Genomic DNA, 22,376 nt, shown 5'->3' on the forward strand with positions numbered 1-22,376 from the left:
ACTTTTAACCGAGTTGGTGCAGCTGGCTTCACCCACATCCTTCTGTTGAGTAGGAGCTTTATGCTTGCTTGGACCTTGGCTGTGTTGCCGGGGTTGGTTGACTGCATCATTGTTTCGTGGGGCGACATTTTTATCTGCAGCCCCCCTGCTTCCGTCTGTAATGCGAGGAACGGACGGGATTGGTGATTCTTTGTTGAGGAGCTTGTAGGCTTGCTCCGCGAGTTGTGCGATTAGTCCGTTGCCCCGCTGCACGAGTTGAGCTGTGGCTGGGTTATCCTTATCTTGAGGCATCAGAATTGTCAAAATGTTGATTGAAGCGATAGCCGCGAGTGGAGTATTGTGCTCCTGAGCCTGGACTGCGTTGAAAGCCCGTTCAAGATTTGTAATAGGGATATTTGTAGCCATCGACTGTCGACGCTCAGCTCCAGTGGCGTTGCGCCCCCTTCGTTGGTTGCGCTGTTCGGGAGTTTCATTGTTGGCTGTAGACTCATCGTCAGAGATGTTGCCGACTTGTGCTAGTCGCCTGGGGGTTCGATTCTGGCTAGTACCCGGGTTGTTAGGCTGAGTGATAACCAATATCTCCCTGTCCGGGTAGTAGCTTCCGGAACTTGATGTAGCAATCTCTGTGTAGCTTCCTTCGTGGTTGGATGTAAGTGGAACGCCTTCTTGGTACGGCAGGTTGTCTATATGGGCGACGAGACGTGAGTCATAGTCGCGATCGAGGAAAGATGGTCGCAATCCCGGCCAGTGGACGAATCTGCCTTGTGGAGTCGAAGTTATTACCAGCCCTTGGGCTGGGCCAGATAATGGTATTTCTAGTGAGTAGGATGAGTCGGAGTCAGCGTCCTCATCATGCCCGAGTTCAACTCGGGTTCGAGCAAGAAAATCTTCGTAAACTTGTGTCGCGTTGCGAAGTCCGTGCGGGAACCGCTTTGAAGTCGAGACTAATTTGGATGCTAACTGGGGCCGAATCCGAGGCGAGTTCGACCCTGAGTCCAGGGGTCGGCTGAGCCCGACCCTTTGAGGGAGGAGCTCCGCCTCGCCCGACCCTGAGTTGAACTCCGCCTCGCCCGACCCCAAGTTCTGGGGTCGGGAGCACCGGACCCTTCGGAGGAGTAGTTCCGCCTCGCCCGACCCCGAGTCCTGGGGTCAGGAGAGGCTGACCCCTGAGCAAGACTCCGCCTCGTCCGACCCCGAGGCTTGGGGTCGGGAGAGTCCGACCCTATGGGAGGGTGGCTCCGCCTCGCCCGACCCCGAGGCCTGGGGTCGGCGAAGCCCGACCCTGTGGGCGGGTAGCTCCGCCTCGCCCGACCTCGAGGGAGGCTCCGCCTCGCCCGACCCTGAATGCTGGGGTCGGCGGAGCCCGACCCTTGAGTGAGACATTGGCGTAGTCCTAGGCGAAATCGAATCCGACGCGTAGTCGAACTTGAGCTTGTTGACTTTGAAATCTTGATTTTTTTCGGTCACTTCTTCTGGTTTTGTCTCCTAAGCGTCGACGATCTAGCGCCGGAACAATCTCGAGCCTTCGGTGATGCAGAGCCAGGATCCGAAGATGAAGGTGGCGTCGGCTTCGATGAAGAAGACGGGCCTGATGATGACTTTCGCCATTGAGTTCGCGTTGAGAAACTCGATGGCTACCCCTACCTGGCGCGCCAGCTGTCGGTGTTTTAGACCGGCAACCCGCCTAGGGGTACCCTAGGTGGTCTTTTTTGCGGTAAGGGTCATCGAGAATCAAGGAATCAATGGTGACGCAAGGAACACGATTTAGACAGGTTTGGGCCGCTAGATCACGTAATACCCTACGTCCTGTGTGTTGGTTTGTATTGATGTATGTTCTGGTCTTGAGATTGTTGTTTGAGGGGGGTCCCTGCCCGGCCTTATATACCTGGGAGGGTAGGGTTACAAGTCTGAGACCTAGTCGGGTACTATTACGGAGTTCTACTCGGTATCGGTCCGAGTAGTTTTCCATAAACATACAAGACTAGTCCGAGTAGGATACGCCCATCCTTGTCCTGATCATGTCTGAGTACGTCCCTTAGTGGGCCGTCCGAGGCCTACTCGTGGGTCTGGGGAGTAGTCTGACAGAGCTGCCACGACCCCAAGATGGCAGCCTAGTGCAATGGACTAGAACTCAACCACGTCGCAAGGCGTTTCAACGAGGCAGCAGACGAGCTGGCAAAGGCACCGTCCGGCCGAAAGCCCGTACCCGATGGTGTCTTCGTCAGCAACCAGTTCAAGCCCTCAATCCGTTGCGAGGAGCTGGGGAGGGTTGGCGACGCGCCACATGCCCCGGACTCGGGCCCCGACCCGGGGGAGGTCGGCAACGCGCCACCTGTCCCGAGCTCGGGTGCTGACCCAGACAAGGTCGGCGATGCTTCGCCCGCCCTAGACTCGGAGGCCAACCCCTCCGACCCCGAGGTTATGGAGATCGATGCAGACCCTGTAGTGGGGCCCGCCCCCCGCCCGACTGGAGATCCCCGTACCTTGACTACCTCGTCCGCAACACGCTCCCGACGAACAAGACGAAGGCACGTAGGATTGCGCGCTGCGCCAAATCCTTCGTCATCATTAACCAGGAGCTCTACAAGCGGAGCCACACCGGCATCCTCCAGCGCTGTATCCCAATCGAGCAGGGAAAGGTGCTTATTCAGGACATCCACGCTGGAGCCTGCGGCCACCACACTGCACCAAGAACCCTCGTTGAAAACACTTTCCGGCAGGGCTTCTATTGGTCGACGGCGGTCGCCGACGCCACCCACGTGGTCCGCACCTACGAAGGGTGCCAATTCTTCACGTGCTAAACTCATCTGCCCGCACAGGCGCTCCAGACCATCCCCATCACGTGGCCCTTCGCGGTCTAGGGGCTAGACCTCATTGGGCCCTTCAAGAAAGCGCCCAGGGGCTTCACCCACCTGCTTGTCACCGTCGACAAGTTCTCCAAGTGGATCGAGGCATGGCCGGTCGCACAAATCAAATCCGAGCAGGCGGTACAGTTCTTAACCGATATCATCCATTGCTTCGGAATCCCCAACTCCATCATCACGGACAACGGCACGCAGTTCACCGGGAAGAAATTTCTCCAGTTCTGCGACAACCACCACATCCGAGTGGACTGGTCGGCCGTGGCACATCCCCGCACAAACAGGCAGGTTGAATGAGGCGACGACATGATACTCCAGGGTCTCAAGCCACGGATCTTCGACCGCCTCAAAAAGTTCGGCAGCCGGTGGGTCGCGGAGCTCCCCGCAATCCTATGGAGTCTGAGGACAACCCCCAGTCGGGCGACTGGCTTCACCCCGTTCTTCATGGTCTACGGGTCCGAGGCAATCCTGCCCACCGACCTGGAGTACGGTTCGCCGAGGGTCAAGGCGTATGACGAACAAGGGAACAAGGCATCGCTCGAAGACGCACAAGATCAGCTCGATGAAGCACGCGATGTGGCCCTGCTGCACTCGGCCAGGTACCAGCAGGCCTTATGACGCTACCACAGCCGCAAGGTGCAAGGCCGAGCCTTCAACATCGGCAACCTGGTGCTCCGCCTCGTCCAGGACAATAGGGGTCAGCACAAGCTGACCCCTCCGTGGGAAGGACCCTTCATTGTCGCGCAAGTACTGCGGCCAGGCACGTACAAGCTGGCGACCCCTGACGGACAGATCTTCAGCAACGCTTGGAACATAGAACAGCTAAGACGCTTCTACCCTTAGTTTTTTATTTCCAAGTTTTGTACATAAACACTCCTGTAAATTGTCAATTTAACGGAAAAGGAATTTTGAGTCGATTTCATTCAAGTTTCGTATCGAACTCAGGGATATCTGACCCTGGCTCTACCTCAGGGCCGCATATCCCTCGGGGGCTATCAGGGGCTCCGGCCCAAGTCCCTTGACACCTTCTCAAAACGACTTTTCTTTCCGAGCCGACCCTCTTCCTAAACCTTTGGGTGTGAAAAGGAGGGAGTGCGCGAACGGTGTTCAGGCAAGACTATCGGACTGCGAAAAAACCTACGCCCCAGCGGCTACGGTGCCTTCACCCATCAATGCTTACTGACACACCCAACCCCACTCCAAACTTTCCAAAACCAAAAAACAAGAAAGAGGATCGGGAACTTTTTTGGCAATTTATAAAAAAGCCTCTGTGGCCACTACAAGAACAAGTTCAAAATCAAAACTAATGTATTTACATCTCGGGGCACTAGCCCGGTACAGCTAACCCATCTTGGGGTCTTCGGGCGCGATGGCCTCATCCTCCAGAAGCTTCGCCAAGGCGTCCGCTGGGTTGAGCACCGACGCGTCGATCTCATCCAGCTCAGCCTCGAAGTAGCCGGCGGCATACCCCTCACTCATCCCGGTGAAGTTGATGCCGGAATAGTGGGAGCCGAAGACACCGAAGGCCCGCCTCACGCCGATGCGGAGCGCCTCCAGGGCGATGTCGCAGGTCCGCCGGTATGTCCCGAGGACACGAGTCGCCAGCGAGCTCATCCCCTCCCCCTGGATCACGCCAAGGCCGTCGCAGACGACGCGGATCGCGTCCCGCATGCTGCCGTGCTCAGCGTGTTCAGCATCGAGGACCTCCTTGAGCCGGGCGATTTCATCTGTAAGGACCGTCCGCAGAAATCCAAGTCAGAAACCACCACAAAGCAACAAGAAAACAAAGGAGCGGAAAAAGCCTTACCCTCGGATTGGGCCTTCAGCTGTCGCTCCCGGTCAAGCCCCTGGGCCACGGAGGCCTGAAGCTCCTGCACTTGCACTCTGAGCTGACTGACCTCCGCCCCAAGGTCGGTCGCCACCTTCTTGGCCTCTTCCTTCCGGGCCGCCTCGAAGTCCCGGTCCTACCAGGCCTTCTGCCGCTCGCGCCGGATGCGCTCGACGGTCTTCTGAAGGGCTTCATGCTCTCCCTTCAGCCGTGCAAGCTCCCCAGCATCATGGCGGGCCTTGTCAGTAGCGTCCTGGAACTCCTCGCGGTCGAGGTGAGCCTTCTCGATGACGGCCTGGAACTTGGCCTCCGCCCGCCGCGCGTCCTCCCGCGCCGCCTGCTCGCGCCCTAGCAGGTCATTGATGACTTGCTGGGCGGCGGCAACTTGCGCGGTCAGCTCCCCGGTCCGCTACTTCTCCATAGAGAAGTGGTCCCAAAGCTCCTGTTCAGTCCGGAGGAAGTCGGACTTCCCCACGCTATGCTCCTGGAGGGCCTACAGGATGATACATACTCAGCAACGAAGCGACGGGAGAAAAAATTACCGCCAGGGAGAACATCATACCTGGCCATCGGGAATGACGACGCCGTCCAGCTCCCCCATCGCCGAGGACAGGGCAGTGTGGACGTTCACAAGTCCGCCTTGCACTGCCTGCCCCTTGCCCCACTCCTCGACGTCATCTAGTGTGAAGAGGGGCCTATGTGGGTCATCGCGGGACATCCAGCGCAGGGTAGTCCCACTCCATGCCTTGGGAGTAGGACCGACCGAGGCAAGGGTAGAGGCTGTTCCGGACGCCACCAGTGCCGCCATCCCCGACGCCGCCGTCGGGGCAGACGCCGTCACCCCGGATGCCGCCGGCCTCACCGACGGTCCCGGCACTCGCACCGCCATCCTTGTTGAAGTCGCCACGGACGTCGTCGACGCCAACGCGTGTTCCGATCCGTCCGCCGCCGCCGCTGCCGCCGTCACGGCTACTGGAGCGGGCGTGCCCGTCGCCGCCGCGTCCTTCGTCACGGCCACCAAGGCAGGCGTCCCCGCCCCCGTTGTGGCCCCCGGAGTAGGCACCTCCACCTCGACCGCTGCCGCTGCCTTTGCCGCGGCTCCCCGGGCGAACGTCCCCACCTTCGCCACCACCGCGGCCTTCGTCGCAACCGGCGGGATGGGTGTCCTTGCCTCCCCCGCTGCTGCTGTCCCCGTCGTGGCCGCGGGGGCGAACTCCCTCTCCTCCGTTGCCACCGCCGTCCCCATCACGATCGCTGGGGCAACCGCCCCCGTCTCCACCACCGCCATCGGAGTCGCACGCTCCTCCTCCACCTCGTCGTCGAGGTCAATCACCACCTCGGTCGGAGGGCCCCCAGGGGCAATGCTCTGCACCGCAGTGTCGGCCAAAGAGGCAGAGGGCGGAACAGGGGTCGGACCCTGCCCCTTGCCCGGCTGCGGCACCACCCCTCCAGTTGCCGCCGCAGGAGCCACCTCCACAGCGGGGTCCGTGGTCTCCCCGGCGACACCTCCGCTCGCCGCCGACGGGGTCGCGGTCCGCCCCGCGGAGGCGGAAGACACTCGTAGCGCCTTCTTCGGCGCCAGCAACGGAACAAAATCCCGAGGGGCGACGCTGTGGAACAACAAGTAACATCAACAAAAACAATTCAATGCCAGGAAAGGAACAAGATGCGTGGAAAATCTCCACTTACACTCCCCCAGCGCGAGGACGGTGCGTGCGTTTCGCCTCCGAGCCTGACGCCGACCCCAGAGCATCTGGCAACGGCCGCTTGCCGCTGCTCCTCTGCTCCTGGGCTGCAGGCGGAGGGACGGGGGTCGGCTCCGTCGACTCCCGAGGGGCGCTTCGCGCCAACCCCTACGGCGCGGCCCCAGAGCTTTGCGGGGCTGAGTCCCGGACAGGAGGCCCGCTTGGTTTGTCCCCCAAGGCTGTTTGGGAGCGCGTCTCCTGGATAACGAGTGCGCCCGACCGAGGGGTCAGAACGAACTCCACCTCCTCTTCCTCCTCCTCGTCGTCGTCCTCCTCCTCCTCCTCATTGTCATCGTTATAGTCGTAGTCCGACACAACCTGGCCCCGCCGCCGCCATTGGAACTCCTTGGTGGCCTTCCTTTTCTTCCTCGCCGTCTCCTTATCCTTGCATTGCTTCTGCTTCTCAGCAAGGAGGCGGTTTTGCTGCCGCCGCTCGGCATCCTCTAGCACCGGCGGGTGCGAGTCGACGACGCTGGTCATACTGCCCTACAAACATGAAAGCTCCGAGTCAGAGCGACGAACCAAGAAACACAAGAGGGAAACAGAAGCGTGAAGTCCTCACCAGCTGGACAAAATTCTCGTCCGGGCGCATCGGAGGGTGGCCAGGCACCAGGTAATCGACGCCTTGTCCTCCAGCACCTCCCGGACTTGCTGCCGGATCTCGGAGGCGGCGAGCGCACCCGTCGCAAGGACGGTACCCTCGGTCAGCGTGCTGGGGGTCATCTCGGCGAGTGAGCGGACCCGGAGCATTAGCGGCGCCACCCTCCGAGCGTGGTACGCCCTGATGACTCCAGCTCCGGTCAGCCCCTTTCCCTTCAGGTACTCGATGGTCTGAAGCAAGCCGGTGATCCGCTTCTTCTCCTTCTCCACCAGGCCGTACGACCACACCTCCGGCGCCACTTCAATGACGCGGCCAGTGAACTCCGGCAAGGGGGAGTTGGAGTAGTTCTTCACGTAGAACCACTGCTGGTGCCACCCCTTGTGGGACGCCACGGTCTTCATTGCCATGTACTCCTTGGCGCGAGTATGGCGGAGGTGGATTCCGGCGCACCCTATCGGCACCGGGGTTGCCCGTTGCTAGCTTCCTCTCTTCTCGACCTCCTGATATAGGCTGACCGCAAAGAAATACTTCCACAGTGAGAAGTTGGGCTCGATGCCCAGGAACCCCTCGCACAGCGTGACAAACGCCGCGATGTGCTGGAGCCCGCGGAAGAAGAGGCTCGGCGGGGTCATGAACCCCCTCTCGTGGAAGTGGGCGAATGACACGACGAAGCCGGTGGGCGGATTCGGCACCTCCTCCATCTCGGGGAACCGCCATTCATCCCTCTCGGTCCTCTCACAGAGGAGGCCCTTCCTCGTGAGGCCGTCGGCGCGCGAGGTGCCAAAGCTTGTGCGCGCCCAGGATCCCATCACCGAGGGGAGAAAAGCTTGACGGCGGAGGGAGAGGAAGGTTGCGGCGCTGGGCGGAGGAAGACGAACGACGCGCAAGAAAGCTAAGGGTGCGTGGAGAGGCGAAAGGACTTGGGGGCAGATTGCGGGCGGAACCGGCGAGGCGGACTCCTCGTCTTATAGGAAGGCGCGTGGGAAGCAGAATAGATGCCCCTGTCGCAATAAATGCGACACTAGGTACGCCCCGTCACACCCGCCCCTTTTTCGGAAACCGTGCGCACGACCTGCTGCAGGAAACATCCCCTCCTCCCTCGATTCGCGGGTCGGCGTCTTCCGCCACTTCATCTCCCGGAGAGTGCGCGCACAACGTCCTCCACGTCCGGCCCAAGGCACAACATCCTCCACATCCGGTGCACGGCACAACCTCCTCCACGTCCGACTCGGGGCCCACCAAAAGCTAAAAAGGGATACGGGGCTGAAAACGCCCCTACGGCCCATTACGATCCAGGGGTTCGAAGGCTGGCCCGCTACGGGTTCGACAGCCCTCCCAGGACACCCCTGAGCGAGGGGTGAGAGGAGACGGGTCCGCTAGCGGCCATCACCAGGGCGCACGACAGCCTAGGGTGTCCCAATCTCACATTCGAGTCCGGTCCGGCATCAGAGTTCATGGTTTTTCCCCGAGGAAAGGCAACGAGCCCCCGGATCCGACCGAATGGATTCGCGAACTATATGAACTAGTCGACCGGAACCTAGGGTACACCACCAGCTTGGCCCGAGCCGGACCCCCCCGAACAGGGATCGGGACCCCACTCGAATCAACCCGTCAGTAGCTCAATGAGCACCACGGTTCGTTCGGTGAGGATAGCGTGCACAGCTCTCCCCCTCCGTCTCAGCGAACGGACGCTTGAGGGGTAACATACAAAAGTCGACCTAGCCTCCCGACCGATCCCCTGCAACGCGCGGGGGCTCGGGGGCTAGCCTCGCAAACAATTACCATGCAGGTGGTCACGACTTGAGGCTCTCAGACAGAAGGGAATGACAAGAAATCCTCCTACGCCGAGTTGCCCATAGGATGCTTCACCTGATCAACCTCCTTGGCCAGGCCGCACAAACAACACTTCCCATCCCTGATTGACTGCAGGGATCCCCTACGAACGGCGACAGCAGCCTCTGGAGGAGCGTCCCCGCTCCACCACAGGCTCGGAGGCTACTGTTGGGGGGAAATATTAAGGACCTCCCAAAGCCTATGAAAACAACAATCATAAAGGCCCAGGCCCACCTAAGGTAATAAAGACTGTCGTCGGCCCAACACGGGAGGGGAGAGCCCCGCTCCACCTCGCTCGACCTAGTGCTCCGAGGTCAGACGCTCCCGACCCCATGACGACCAAACTCTGCCTCGCCCGACCCAGGGGCCTAGGGTTGGGAGCACCCGACCCCCCGCCCCAAGACTCCACCTCGCCCAACCCAGGGCGCAGGGGGTCGGACTCATTCGGGCCCGCAAGACAAATATTCGCCTCAGGCGCAGACTAGAAGATCAGGGCACGGATCTCGTGGGTCCCCCTGTCGACCTCGCCATAAATGCGCCGCGGCTCTGACGCGCAGAAAGGCGCTCGCGCCCCCGACGCGACCCGCCACAAGTACCCATGCGCGACCGTGCGGTGCAGGCTACAGTGGCCGCGGCTCCCTCCGATTCGCTACAGGGCACTCATGGCCTGCGCCGACCGGCACAAGAGGAAGTCCCGTCCGTTCCCGCGCCCCGTGCATTCGGCGATAGGGACGCAACGTCCGCATCCAACGGGCCATCGGTAAGATAACAAGACCAACTGCCTTCCCCGATGGGCACAGACGCCACGACCAAACATCATCATCATGCCTGGCGGCAACGGCCACCAGGGAGACCGTCGACAGGATCCGAAGGTAGCCGCCCTCTTCCGGCGGACGTGCTGACAGGAGCCGGAGGCCACAGCGAGGGGCGGCGGCCCAGGAATTTGGTCCCTCTCCTCATGTTGTATTTTACTTAGCTTAGTTTATCTCTTTTACTTCTCCTCACACCCGGTCTCACCTGTAACCCCGGTGACCTTCTTGCGCTATAAAAGGAGAATCAGGGGCCCTGAGACAGGGGACTCTCTCAAGCCAACAGAACACACTCGTACTCTCCTTACAGCATCAGTGCACACCCAAGAGACCCGGGATCAGCTCCCTCTCTCGCCCTCCTGTAATCCCTACTACAGACCCCACGTGGGCAACACGAGCAGCTCCCGATACTGGACGTAGGGCTCTTCCTTGCCCAAACTAGTCTAAACCCCGTGTCTCCCATGCCACCATTCGAAGCCTCACGCGCATAAAAGAAATTTACTAGTCTAAGTCTTGATCCGCTAATCTTGACAACGACAATAGTAAAATTGGGTTTGTTAGCTTCCTGGTGATGTGTATGCTCTAGATCTGCAACTAGAACTCATGGAAATTGTAGCTTTCATGAAGTTTTAGAATTACTTCCTAATTGCTAGCTGAATTTTGTTAAAAGCATAGCAAATTATAGGCAAATGATAAAAATACACAGTAAATTCAGTTAGCTCTCTAATGATGAGTTTTATCTAGGAAACATGTTAGTTTGTATCACATTTATATTTCTGTTGCTAAATAAAATGGATTTTGCTAAATACCTAATCATTGGAATAAATAGTTGTAGTACTCTAAACATTCTGGAAAATTCATATTAGTATAGTGTTGTGTTGCAAACTAACCTGTGAAGTTTGTAGCACCAGAAGACTAGTATAAAAATAGGTAGGCTTGATTTCCTATTTCTACAATTTAGTAGTAATAGATTTTTAATAATTTTTCCATAGTCAAATCATGCTGAACTTCTTGTAGTAGCATCTTGATATGTTGAGTTTGCTTCCATAAAAGTCTCAGGTCCAAAACACAAGTCTAGAATTAGTTTTGATTTACCTTTCTATAGCTTTTTGATATGATTGAAATAATCACTAATAGTGAGATTGCTTAAACTTTTGTTGTATGTTTGAGTTGCTGCATTCCTGACATTTCATTGCATACTTGCATTCATATAGAACCAATAGCAGAAGGAGCAGTGTACGAGTTGGTCGCTGAGGAGGAGGAGTAGGACGAGTTGTAGTAGCAGAAGCAGGAGCCGCAGCAAGAGCAGCCAGAAGCCCTGGCCCAAGGTCGGAAGGGCCCAAGGCTTAGTCAGGCACTAACTCTCCTATTGGAAGGCAAGCCCAGGAGCATAACCCTTACTTTCAAAACTATGCAATGTTTTACTTAAGTATTGTGCATTTACGTTTTCTAGGAGTTGGATGAAACCATAGATGCATGCTCCCTACGATTCCCTGGTTATACTAGTATGTGCAGGTCGATAGAACTGCCATGCTAATTAGGACCGGTAGAAGTCGACTGATTTCCTATCACTCGCGAGAATAGGACCTTTGGTACTTATGATGGCTCCTGGAAAATGGTTACTATGGAAACGATTGGAGACCTGGTGGAGCTGGGTTTGTTGGATGATAGTATTGTTATTGTATTTGTGGTTGCCCCGTCCGTGTCGTTTGAGGACCATACCATTGTGGCACACTGATCGGGGATTGAACTTTTTTTTAGCTTAGCCCAATTCATGCATGATTCCAAATAATCCTCTTAGTTGGAAAAAAAATCATTTGAAATGCGTATGAATATACAACCTGCTGCCTTCTTTTTGGGCGTGAAGCAGTGTCAAACAAAAATACCCAATAAGCATAAGCGTTAGCTCTCCCTGAAAAGGAGGTGATCCAGCCGCACCTTCCAGTACGGCTACCTTATTACGACTTCACTCCAGTCGCAAGCCTAGCCTTAGGCATCCCCCTCCCCTTTTTTCTAGTATTTACTAGAAAATTTTCTCCTTTTTTTTGGTTTTATCGCTTGTTGTTTTGTCTGGTTCAATAATACAGCTTATCCAAGTGAGTTTTATGGACCCACTGGGCCAGAAGCTTCTCAAGCTCAAGCATTTACTTTTCTAGTTAGAGACCAGCATCTTGGAGCTAATGTAGGGTTTGCCCAAGGATCGACAGGTTTAGGTAAATATCTAATGTGTTTCCCAACGGGGGAGGTTATTTTTGGAAGGGAAACTATGCGTTTTTGGGACCTTCATGCTCCATGGTTAGAACCTCTAAGGGGCCCCAACGGTTTGGACTTGAGTAGGTTGAAAAAATACATCCAACCTTGGCAAGAACGACGTTCAGCAGAATATATGACCCATGCTCCTTTAGGCTCTTTAAATTCCGTGGGTGGTCTATCTTTTTTATCAAAGGTTAAATCGATCATCAGAAAAAGAATTAGGCCAAAGATTAGGATACATTATGGGAAAATGAAACTTCCATGGAAGAGAAGCAAATGAAATGCTTTCATAAAAATTCTCATAGAATCGAGAATGAAGTTTTCATTCATGCCAGATCATGAATTAGTAACTGCAGCCAATTTCCGAAAAGTCTTGATTGTTTCAATTTTTGGAATGGGATATTTACGGAATCCCTATTCATGGGGACTTAACTTATATGGAAAATGATAGCTCCAAGAATTTCTTTGTTTTCAACACCACCTATTTAGAGGAATTAGCCACTTCAACGACCTTTGATGGTTATAAGGGTATCCAAAGGTTTAGGGTATCCAAAGTACAAACCTGATGGTTTTTTGTTATCCTAACCATTCTTCCCAACCCTGATACCAATCAAGAAAGAGCTAATTTCTAACAAAATTTCTCTTGTTGATTCCTATTTCGAGGTGTAGTGATTTTCTCCCCTATGCTTGATCTCCCTATAGAATTCTATGGAAAGCCGTATTCGATGAAAGTCGTCGAAGGGTTGCCATTAGTGTTTCTTGAATGTTTTTTTTTCAGAAGCAAGGGGAAAAATAATGCCTAAATTCTAAACGGTAGAAGTTCAAAACCTAATAAATTTCGCAAAACCAGTAAGCTTAGTACTTGATTCACTACGGGGTGTGAACTCCTACCCACCACCTCTAGGCAGTTGGTGTGACTACGAAGCACAGGTGCATCTAGGGTCTTACGTTGGGCCCAAGTTGTTTGTAGTTTGGTGGGGCAGTTCAGACGTTCGAGGGTGAAGATGGGAATGGACTGATGCACGTGGCCTTTTTGGCGCATGTGTCTTGTGATTAGGTTTACCTTGCAAGGGATAAAATCGAATCGATTCACTGTTATCACGGATATGAGAGCCTTGATCTTTCTGTCTCATCATAGTAAAGAAGTGGAACATGATAGTGATGATGGTTATTACTGTTGCTTATGTAATCAATTATTTTTCTATGCTAAATTGTTGTGTTTATGCAAATCTAGAGAATAGTTGCTATCATATAAAACTTGGCTAAAATATTGAAAGCAAGGACTCACTCTTAGTTGCTCTTTGGCAAACAAACCCAGTAGCCAAAAAAGCATACTAGGAGTCGGCTAAGTATATACCATAGTTGGGTAAGCCTTGTTGTTGTTGTGACCCTATTTCTGGTGGTGTCGCTTCTCGTTGATGGCACATCGGTGGGCTCGATGTGTTATCCTCTGCTCAGCACCATTTATAGCTTTCCGTCTATCTTATTTTATTTTAGTTCCAGTTTTCTTTCCGCTATGCGTTTAAAAGCTATGTATCATTCTTATATTTAAAGTTAGTTTGTAAAAGCTAAGTGTTGTATCTTAAGATATGTTAACCTCTATGATGTTTGTATTATATGCACTCACTTTCGCGTGAGACTTGCGGTGTATATTTCGATCGAGATATTCAGTGGCTAAATCGGGATTTGCCCGACAGACTGTCAGATTATGCTGTTTTAAGAGCATATGGACCGGATTAACCATTAAGATGATTGTTAGCGTACTTAGGCTAGTTTAATTTGGACGGTTCTGCCACAAAGGGAGGCCGGTTCGAACATGAGCCGCGCTCTACAAATCATGGTGCATAAAAATTTTGGGTCGGAATGAACTATCACTGTCGGTTTCTATCTCGATCCGGTGGTGATAGTTTTCACTGCCGGTTTTAGCTACCAACCGTGGTGATGCCACTTATCATTGCCGGTTTTAATAGCTGCTGCTCCTATTTGCTTTGAAACCGGCGGTGAAAAGCATCACCAAATGGTCCATTTAAAACAGGCAGTAATAGACCATCGTCGGTGATAACGCTTTGTGTAGTAGCTAGTGATATATTCACTTCCTATACATATTGTTGTCTTTTTAGGATTTTTCATACCTTCTAAATATGTTTTCAAAGTGGTTCCATATTCCATCTAGCAAATGGTTTCCACCCTATATCATCCGGCTCAAGTACTTTTTATGTGCCAATGGCTACAGGTCAATGAATTCACAAAGCTAGATATGGTAGTTCCAATAATCCTTGGTGTTAGAGTTCTGTCAAACATTCCATGCATACTATTCATCTTGATAGCATAATTTGAAACAAAAGCAGTCGTTTGCAAAAAGATAACCATGCCATTATTAGACATATGGATTATTCATAAATTAAATTTAGTATTTGGACTCCAAACTCTTGAAGATGGTAGGATTCCTCTAGAACTTTATTGCAAAGGTTATTCAAACTTTAAAGAGATGTGCCACAGAAATAGCAAGGAAGGAGCCGACATAAAAGACCTAAAGGAAAGCTATGTGAAGCTGGAAGTGAATGGGATAAAGAGAGATCAAAATTTAATTGCTCATGAATTAGCACAGAGTAATAAACAGCTCAGCTGTTTGTATTGCTGTAGTACCGAGTTTCCTAGAGAAGCCGCGATACAAAATGATTGTAATCCTGGTTAAGTATGAAATACCTCTTTTCCTGCAAAAAGAAAAAACTTTAAAGAGATGCTATGGAGGAGGATTAGGAACTATATATGGCCATTTGGCCCGCGGCCCGTGGGCTGGCCCATGGCACGGCATTTTGGCCCGGTCCAGGCACGGCCTGGCACGGCAGCCTTGTAGGCCGGGCCGGCCCAGCCTACACCATGGGCCGGGCCTGGGTCACTACCTCAGCATGTGGGCTGGCCCAACACGGCCTGTCACATTTGGTCCATGGGCCATAAACGGGTGGCACGGCCTGCCAAGCCTACCTCAGCCCGGCCGAAACCCCAGATAAATGGTCGGTCGTAATCTAGTCCCGCATGGCTGCACCCCTCCGTTCCTGCTGCTTCGAGCTGCCTCCCCGGTCTCCCCGCACTGCCTCCATCTCCGTGCCTCCTGCCTCCGTGCCTTCCCTGTCTCCGCCACCTCCCCCTGCCGGCTTGCCCTCGGCGGCCTCCGCACCTCCGCTGCCTCCGCCGCCTCCCCCTGCCGGCCTGCCCCGGCGGCCCGGCCGGCCGGCCCCTCGCTCGTCGCGGCCTCCGCCGCCTCCCCTAGCTCCCGACAGCCCGGCCGGCCGGTCGCTCGCACGTCGCGGCCTCCGTGCCTCCCCTACCCCCAGAGCCGTGCCCCTCCGCCGGTCCCGTGGCCCTCCGCCGCCGCCTCCCCAGCCGACCTCGTGGCCCTCCGTCGCCGCCTCCCCGGTCAGTCCCGTGGCCCTTTGCCGCCGCCTCCCCGGCCAGGACCGTGGCCCTCCACTACCGAGGCGGCAGGGAAAAGAGGAGCCGGAGCCGTGCCGCGAGCTAACATGGGCACGGCGAGCTATTAAGGCCCACCGGGCCAGCGGGTCGGCACGGCCTACCTAAGAAGGCAGCAGGCCGGACTTGGGCTGTACATTCGGCACGTGGGCCGGCCCGGCCTGGCACGATTACTGTGCGGGCCTAAACAAGCCGGGCCTAAGCAGGCCGGGCCTAATCGGGCTCGTGCCAGGCCGGGTCGGGCCGCCCGTTTGGCCATCTATATTGGAACGTCAGCATCATTTTGGCATGATATGCTTCTCTTTGTGCTTCCTTTTAATTTGAATTAACTTTAAGTGATCTACAAATTTGTTTATGCCATTCTTCCTTTTCTTTTGCGGCACAAGTTCCATAGAATTTTGCCAATTTTTAAGTCAAAAGTTCAATACACATGCTAGAATCTGGAAAAGGCATCACGTTCCAAACAAAGTAGATACTGTATTTCATTAACACAGACACACGATACAAGTCCTGGAATAGAAAGTCAAAGTACAAAGATAATACCGTAGCTTGAAAGACTAAGGATCAAACCCATACAAAAGAAGTAGTTTGCATAGAAACGAGCTACGGCCTACAAGACAACGTAATTTGCATACTAGTAATTTTACGAGCACGATGCATCCTTATTGCAGGGAGAAAACATAGACAACAAGACGCACAGAGGTAAAAGCATGTTGGCTACAGTGCTGGCTTCACCTGGCTCCACTGCCACTGGTTTACGGGATAGCACCGCCACCACCTGGCGTGTCAGGCTCAGGCCTAGAGGTGACGCCGGCGTGGAGAAGCAGCGCCCAGACGAGCGTGATAAACTCGCCGCCGCGCGCCATGGCCTGGACGTGGCCCTTGAAGTTCTCCGACGGCGCCACGTAGAGGGCCATCTCCGACCAGAAGTCCGCCAGGATCCGGCACGCCGACGCCTCGTCCTCGGTGTACTGCGCCACCAGGTGCCGCCCGAGCTCCGCGCCCCACCGGAGCACGGTGTCCCGCGACGCCTCGCTCAGCGCGGCCACCAGCCGCCCGTACCTCCCCTCTGCCGACTCACCGCCGCTGTCCGCCCCAAGCGCTGCGCGCGCGTCCTCCGACACCTCCTTGTACCGTTTGTTGGACCACTCGGCGCAGTCCGGAAGCAGCTCCGGCGCCGCCGCCACCAGGTACGCAAAGTAGTTGGAGAGGTGGCTGGCGGCGATCATGTCCGATGAGGCCGACATCGACTTCATCTCGAAGAGCCTCGTGGCGACGTGCCACGTGAGGATCAGCTCGGTGTTGCTGCTGCTTCCGTCTTCGCTCCACCCCCAGCTTTTCCGGGAACTACCGTACAGCGTCCAGTCGACCGTGGCGCCGACTCGCCTCGCCGGAGCACCGCCGTCTTTGCTCATCCTCCCGTAACTGCTGAGCAGCGACCTGACCACCGCGTCCTTCACAGCAGGCGACACCTGATCGACCTCATAAGCCCCGCTTTGCCGTAGAGTTTCTCCGAGAGGAACCCAGACCGCTTGAGGAAACGGCGAGGCTCCAGCACCGAGTTCTGCCCAATCTTGTGGCGCCACCGGGTGGCCGGCCTGAGCCGCAGCGCCGCCGCGAGGGCCGCGTGGACGCAGCCGGAGCAGCGCCACGCCGACTCGTGCCTGATGTAATGGCCAAGCAGAGCCATCTTGGTCCAGTTGGAGCAAACGCCGGCGACAACGTCCCATGCCTCGACGAGCACGACGGCCAGCAGGAGGGAGAAAGTAATGACCTTGTAAGGCGTGGAGTGCACCACGTCCTTGACCTGATAAATCCACCCCACGGCTATGGCTCCGATGAGGAGGAGGACGGAGCAGAGGTAGTTGAGTGTCGCCGACCACCCGCCGAAGATGCAAAGCGGGATGGGAGAGTAGTAGAAATCACATGCAAACGAGAGCTCGTCGACGAGGACACGGAACACCCGGTCGACGTTGACGCCGGAGCCGACGCTGCCCATGCCTCCGAGCACGAAGTTAAGGGCCCCTCCTGACCCGGCGTCGGCCAGGGGGTACCCTGACAGCCGCCGCCGCAGGATCTTGAACAGCGAGTAGGAGAGGCAGAGGTCTCTGAGCTCCTGCCGCTCGGCGAGGATGCCGTCGCCGTGCTCCGCCATCCTCCACACGCGATCAAGCGTGACAAGGCTGCTGAACTTGTTGTCGAGAACTTCGCGCTTGATGCGGTAACCCTGCGGGCTCTCCTCGACGTGCTTCCTCGTCTCTCCCATCACTATATAACGCGGCACCTGCCCGTCGCCGTCGCCGTCGCCGTCGCCGTCGGTGACGAGCTGCGCCATATAGCCGGCGACAAGCCGCGCGTTCTTGCCGAGCGCGAAAGAGCCGCTCGCTCTCCAGAAGGCGGCCAGCTTAAGCGCTAGCTTCACAAGGCCGAGCGCGCTAAACACGAAGAAGACGGCTCTGTTGAAGGGACGCAGCCATCCGGCTAGCGGGACGCAGAGCCAGATGAGGTACCCCAACCAAGCGTACATGGCGAGGTGCTCCACAGGGGGCCTGATCCTCTGGCCGTCGAAGCTGACATCACCGCCGGCAGGTGAAGCCGCGGCAACGGTGACTGCCGCCGCCGCGACGTCGGCGTTGCACTTGATGGTGAGGATGAGCACGATCCACAGGAGGAGGGTCCACATGTTCTGGATATCGGGATTGTCCTTACCTTTGAGTGGCTGAGAACGGTCACATCTCGGCTCCGTGCTCCTCTTCAGCAAGGAGCTGATGATGGAGGAGGTGAGCGGGAGGAAGACGTACGGTGGAAGCGCCCCACACAAAGAAGCGGAACGCCGGGTGGCGGCAGCAATGACGGCCATACGTGCTGAGCGCCACAAGCAGAATGGCAAGCACCGCAGCGCCAACGATCCCACCGTTCAGTAGATTGAACAGATTCTCACTTTCACAGGACACCAATGGATTCCGATTCTCCGTATCTTTGGAGCAGAGCAAACCTCTCTAGGTAGCTAGCTAGCAGTAGTGACTGGTGAGCATGAAGTTTTCCATGTCAATGTGCATATATATAGGCCTAGCTCACTACCGGAAACAGTTCTTTTGCCGAGTGCCCCAGGCCCTCGGCGAAGGCCCCAATACACTCGGCAAACGGTTTGTCGAGTGTAACACTCGGCACACTTTTCCTCGGCAAACAGTGCGTTTGCCGAGTGTCAATCGTCGGGCACTCGGCAAATCCTTTGCCGAGTGCCAAAATACACTCGGCAAAATTAAACACTCGGTAAAAAGGCGTTAACGCTCTATCACGGCAACGGAGTCTTTGCCGAGTGCCTGACGGCCGACACTCGGCGAAAATATATAGTTTGCCGAGTGTATTTTTTATATGACACTCGGCGAAATTTTCGCCGAGTGTATTTTTTAAATGACACTCGGCGAAAATATAGAGTTTGCCGAGTGTATTTTTCAAACGACACTCGGCGAACATATCAGGTTTGCCGAGTGCCTACTCCTCCAAACACTCGGCAAAAAAACCCTCCCGCCAGTTTTATTTTAGGCTTTGCCGAGTGTATTTGGTACCCGGCACTCGGTGAAAATATAGGGTTTGCCGAGTGCCTGCCCCTTGGCACTCGGCAAACAAGACAATCCCGTCAAAATTTATGGCGCCTTTGCCGGGTGTTTGGAGGATACACTCGCCAAAGACGTCTACCAGAAGCAGGATATGGCCTCTCGGCAAAGTGTCCAACCTCCTGCTACAAAACAAAAATGTTACGTATAAAGGACCCCTCTCAAAAAACAACCACAGAAGCACAGTCATATTAATTGCACCACAAGCATATAAATTGCACCACATGAATCACAAGCACACAAATAATATTCAGAAGTTCTCGTCTAAACAAGTAATTCACAAGTTTTGCATCATAAACACAGAAATAACAAGTCACTGAGGAGGATGAGGAGGATGAGGAGGCTGAGGAGGATGTGCAGGTGGCCACTGCCCCAGGAAGATTCTGCATTGGACGCCGCCGATTGATTCTGCACAAAGTTAAAGAGATTGCATTAGTCACTTTTCTAGTGTAAGTCTGTAGTGCCTGTAGTTTCTAGTTTAACTCTAGATTGATTGTAAGGTTGAGAGTGACTCATAGGAGTAGCTGCAGGAGGTGGTGGAGGTGGTGGGAATAGGTTCGGTGGCATAGGTGGTGGAGTCTGACCTAAACTGTGAAAGACACTCTGCATGTATTGGAACATCTGCTCCGTCCTCTGTCTTTCTAGCTGCCAATCCGCCTCGATCCTCGCCTCTAGTTCCTCCCGGCGCTTCCGTTCTACCTCCACCTGGGCCTACAATATTTCAACCCAATGTCTTATTGCCAAGCAAAAGATATGTACAAAATGAATGAAAAATTAAAGAAACAGGAATAACCTGCAGAGCCTGCATCTGTAACTGTGCAGCGGTAGGCCGTGCCCGTATCGCGGGGCTCGAGTCCGTGCTCCTTGCTCGGATCTGGGAGAGAGTGGGAGTACTGGCAGTGTCGATCACGCTATCTCCAATCCAATACCTGCCATGCTTCTTCCCTCCTCCGACCCTCATCACAATTTCAGCATCAATATCCTGAGAGCTCGGATCGAACTCTGGCCCATGAACCTCCCTCGCCATTGCTGTGTACTCGATGACGCGGCTGTGGATGCTGGGATGGCTGTATGCCTCGGGCGGGTCCTCCAGGTTGAAGTCGATGTCTACCGTGGCCTTGCCCTTTTTGGACATAACCCATGCCTTGAACCGGGAGCACTCCTGGCCATCATGTAATGACGTCTGCGGCAAAACTACAAAAGGATTTCAAAATATACAGTATTATGTGTATTATGTGTGAGAATAAAGAAATGAATTCACGTACCCATTTTTCCTTGTATTCATCAAGGCTCAGGCACACACACACACGCGGAGAAAATGGGCACTCGGACGCCGCTCCCGGGAGGCATCGTGGTTCTCCAACCACCCGGGCTGCAACCACACGTCCACCATTTGTTCCCAGCACCGGGTAAAGGATCGGCACCACCACGGAGGCACCTACATCATCAAGTGTGTGACATATAACAAAAGAAATTAAGCCGTAATTAATCTCAGAAATAGTAAATATTAACTTTCTGTACGTACCGGCATTCATCCTTGGTCAGGTTCATTGACCTGGCCTCTTCTTTTTTTACCCTCATCCTTCTGTATTCAGCATAGAAGTCGATGATGGCCTCAACCCGCGCCTCGTAGTGCATGTCCTTAACGAGCTTCTTGGCGGCTTGTTCAATGACGGAGGCCGCCCTAGCCTCGAATCCCTCCTGGCATCTATAAAAGTCCTGCGTATAGACACATTGCAAACAATTATTTTTTCAAGAATGTCTAGCGAAGCTGGTGTATTAAGCAATCTAGAGCTTCGAATACTTACCCACAGCTCGGCCTTCACCCACTCCGCCTTGTTCGCAAATTGCCTGTGGTCATGATCACCGACGTCGGCGGCGGCGACATAGTGGTCCCACGTGTAGGCCGGCTCCTCCTGTCCGGCGAAGACCACTAGACCGGGGAAGTGTAGCCTACACAAAAGACCAATGATGTCGTTGACCTTGTGGTTGTGGGCACCCCCACTGAGCTTAGTCCAACTCCTGCACAAGTGATTAATATAGATTATTAGTTTCTATTGTAAATTTCAACATATCAAAAGTACTGAGAATATGTAAAGGAACTTACTTTGCCCCAGTGGGTTGAATCAGTGGGCGTAAATGAAGAGGGATCGGTTGCCTCGGGAGGGATGAGGGACCTCGCAACCAGATCTTGGACTGCGAATCCCCTGCCTCCTCCCCTTCCTCCCTCTCCTGCTCCTACTCGTGCTCCTGCTCCTGCTCCTGCTCCTGCTCCTGCTCTACCTCCGCCTTGTCACTAGAGGCGTGCGCGGAAGGTACCTCATCCGACAACGATGACGAAGGCACAGGTGAGGGGGGCCTCACCCCTTTACCCTTTCCTCGACCCCTACCCCGACCCCTGCCTCTAGCAAGGACCTGTGCCCCCTCCGTTTCCTCGACCTGTGCATCACCCCTGCCTCCACCCCTCCCTCGACGCCTCTCTCGAACTCTTGATGCGTCTGACCTTGTACCTGACCCTGAAGCTGCAGCTTTTAATTTTTCGTAAAGCGCTGCAATCTTCCTCGTACCGTCCACCATTGTTGAGTCACCTGCATTTGCCAAGAGTAAACCAATCAGCACAGATAAACAAAACATAATTAGGAAGATGTGCAAAATAAAGTAAACATACTTAATAAATAACATGGTATGACAAATAATAAATAAATTAGTACGGCCCATACATGTCTTAGAAATAATCGTCATGATTGGGATTAGCTTGATCATAAGTCTCATCATCACTGTCACGCGTGTCAATAAAATCATTCCCTTGCTCCGAAGGAGGAGTGTCATCATCAATGTCCTGTCCTAACTGTAAACGCTGAAATAATTCTAACTCCTTCATATTATGAACCTCCTCTCCAGCGTCACCGTCAGCTACCATTTCATTGTCCACTTCCATTCCGAAAGCGTCGGTTAAATCAATCTCAAAAATCCCTTCAAGCCCATCTTCTTGAAAAAAATCTCCGTCATATGTGTTGGGGTCAATGTTGTAATCTTCATTGTTTGGTACAGGTAATTTACCGTGTGGCGATACCTTGTACACAACATCCCAACCTTTAAGACGATCGTCGGTTTGGCACGGGTATGACAAATAATAAACTTGCGTGGCCTGTTGAGCCACAATGTATACATCGTCTCCTTCTAAGACGGATGATTCCGAATTTCGACTAACCCAAGATTAGGTGCCCGTCTCACGACTGATGGATCAAACCAATGGCATTTGAATATGACTGGATTAAGAACTTTGCAACCATGAAAAGGTAGTCATATATCTCTCAATTCTCCGTAGTACTCTACACCATCAAAGCCTGGCGTAAAA

At 54.2% G+C, this 22,376-nt stretch overlaps 1 protein-coding gene across 1 annotated transcript; it reads right to left on the reverse strand.

Annotated features, from left to right (window-relative positions):
• Nucleotides 1–4,825: 4,825 nt before the first annotated feature.
• Nucleotides 4,826–7,157, reverse strand: LOC101763416 (skin secretory protein xP2-like). Its single transcript, XM_004971733.1, has 3 exons — nt 7,045–7,157; nt 5,252–6,299; nt 4,826–5,098 (listed from the first exon to the last, which is right to left on the reverse strand). The coding sequence occupies exons 1-3, from the start codon at nt 7,155–7,157 to the stop codon at nt 4,826–4,828; spliced, it is 1,434 nt and encodes a 477-aa protein (XP_004971790.1).
• Nucleotides 7,158–22,376: the final 15,219 nt, after the last annotated feature.

The sequence above is a fragment of the Setaria italica genome, chromosome V (genome assembly GCF_000263155.2).
Source record: "Setaria italica strain Yugu1 chromosome V, Setaria_italica_v2.0, whole genome shotgun sequence".
Lineage (NCBI taxonomy): Eukaryota > Viridiplantae > Streptophyta > Magnoliopsida > Poales > Poaceae > Setaria > Setaria italica.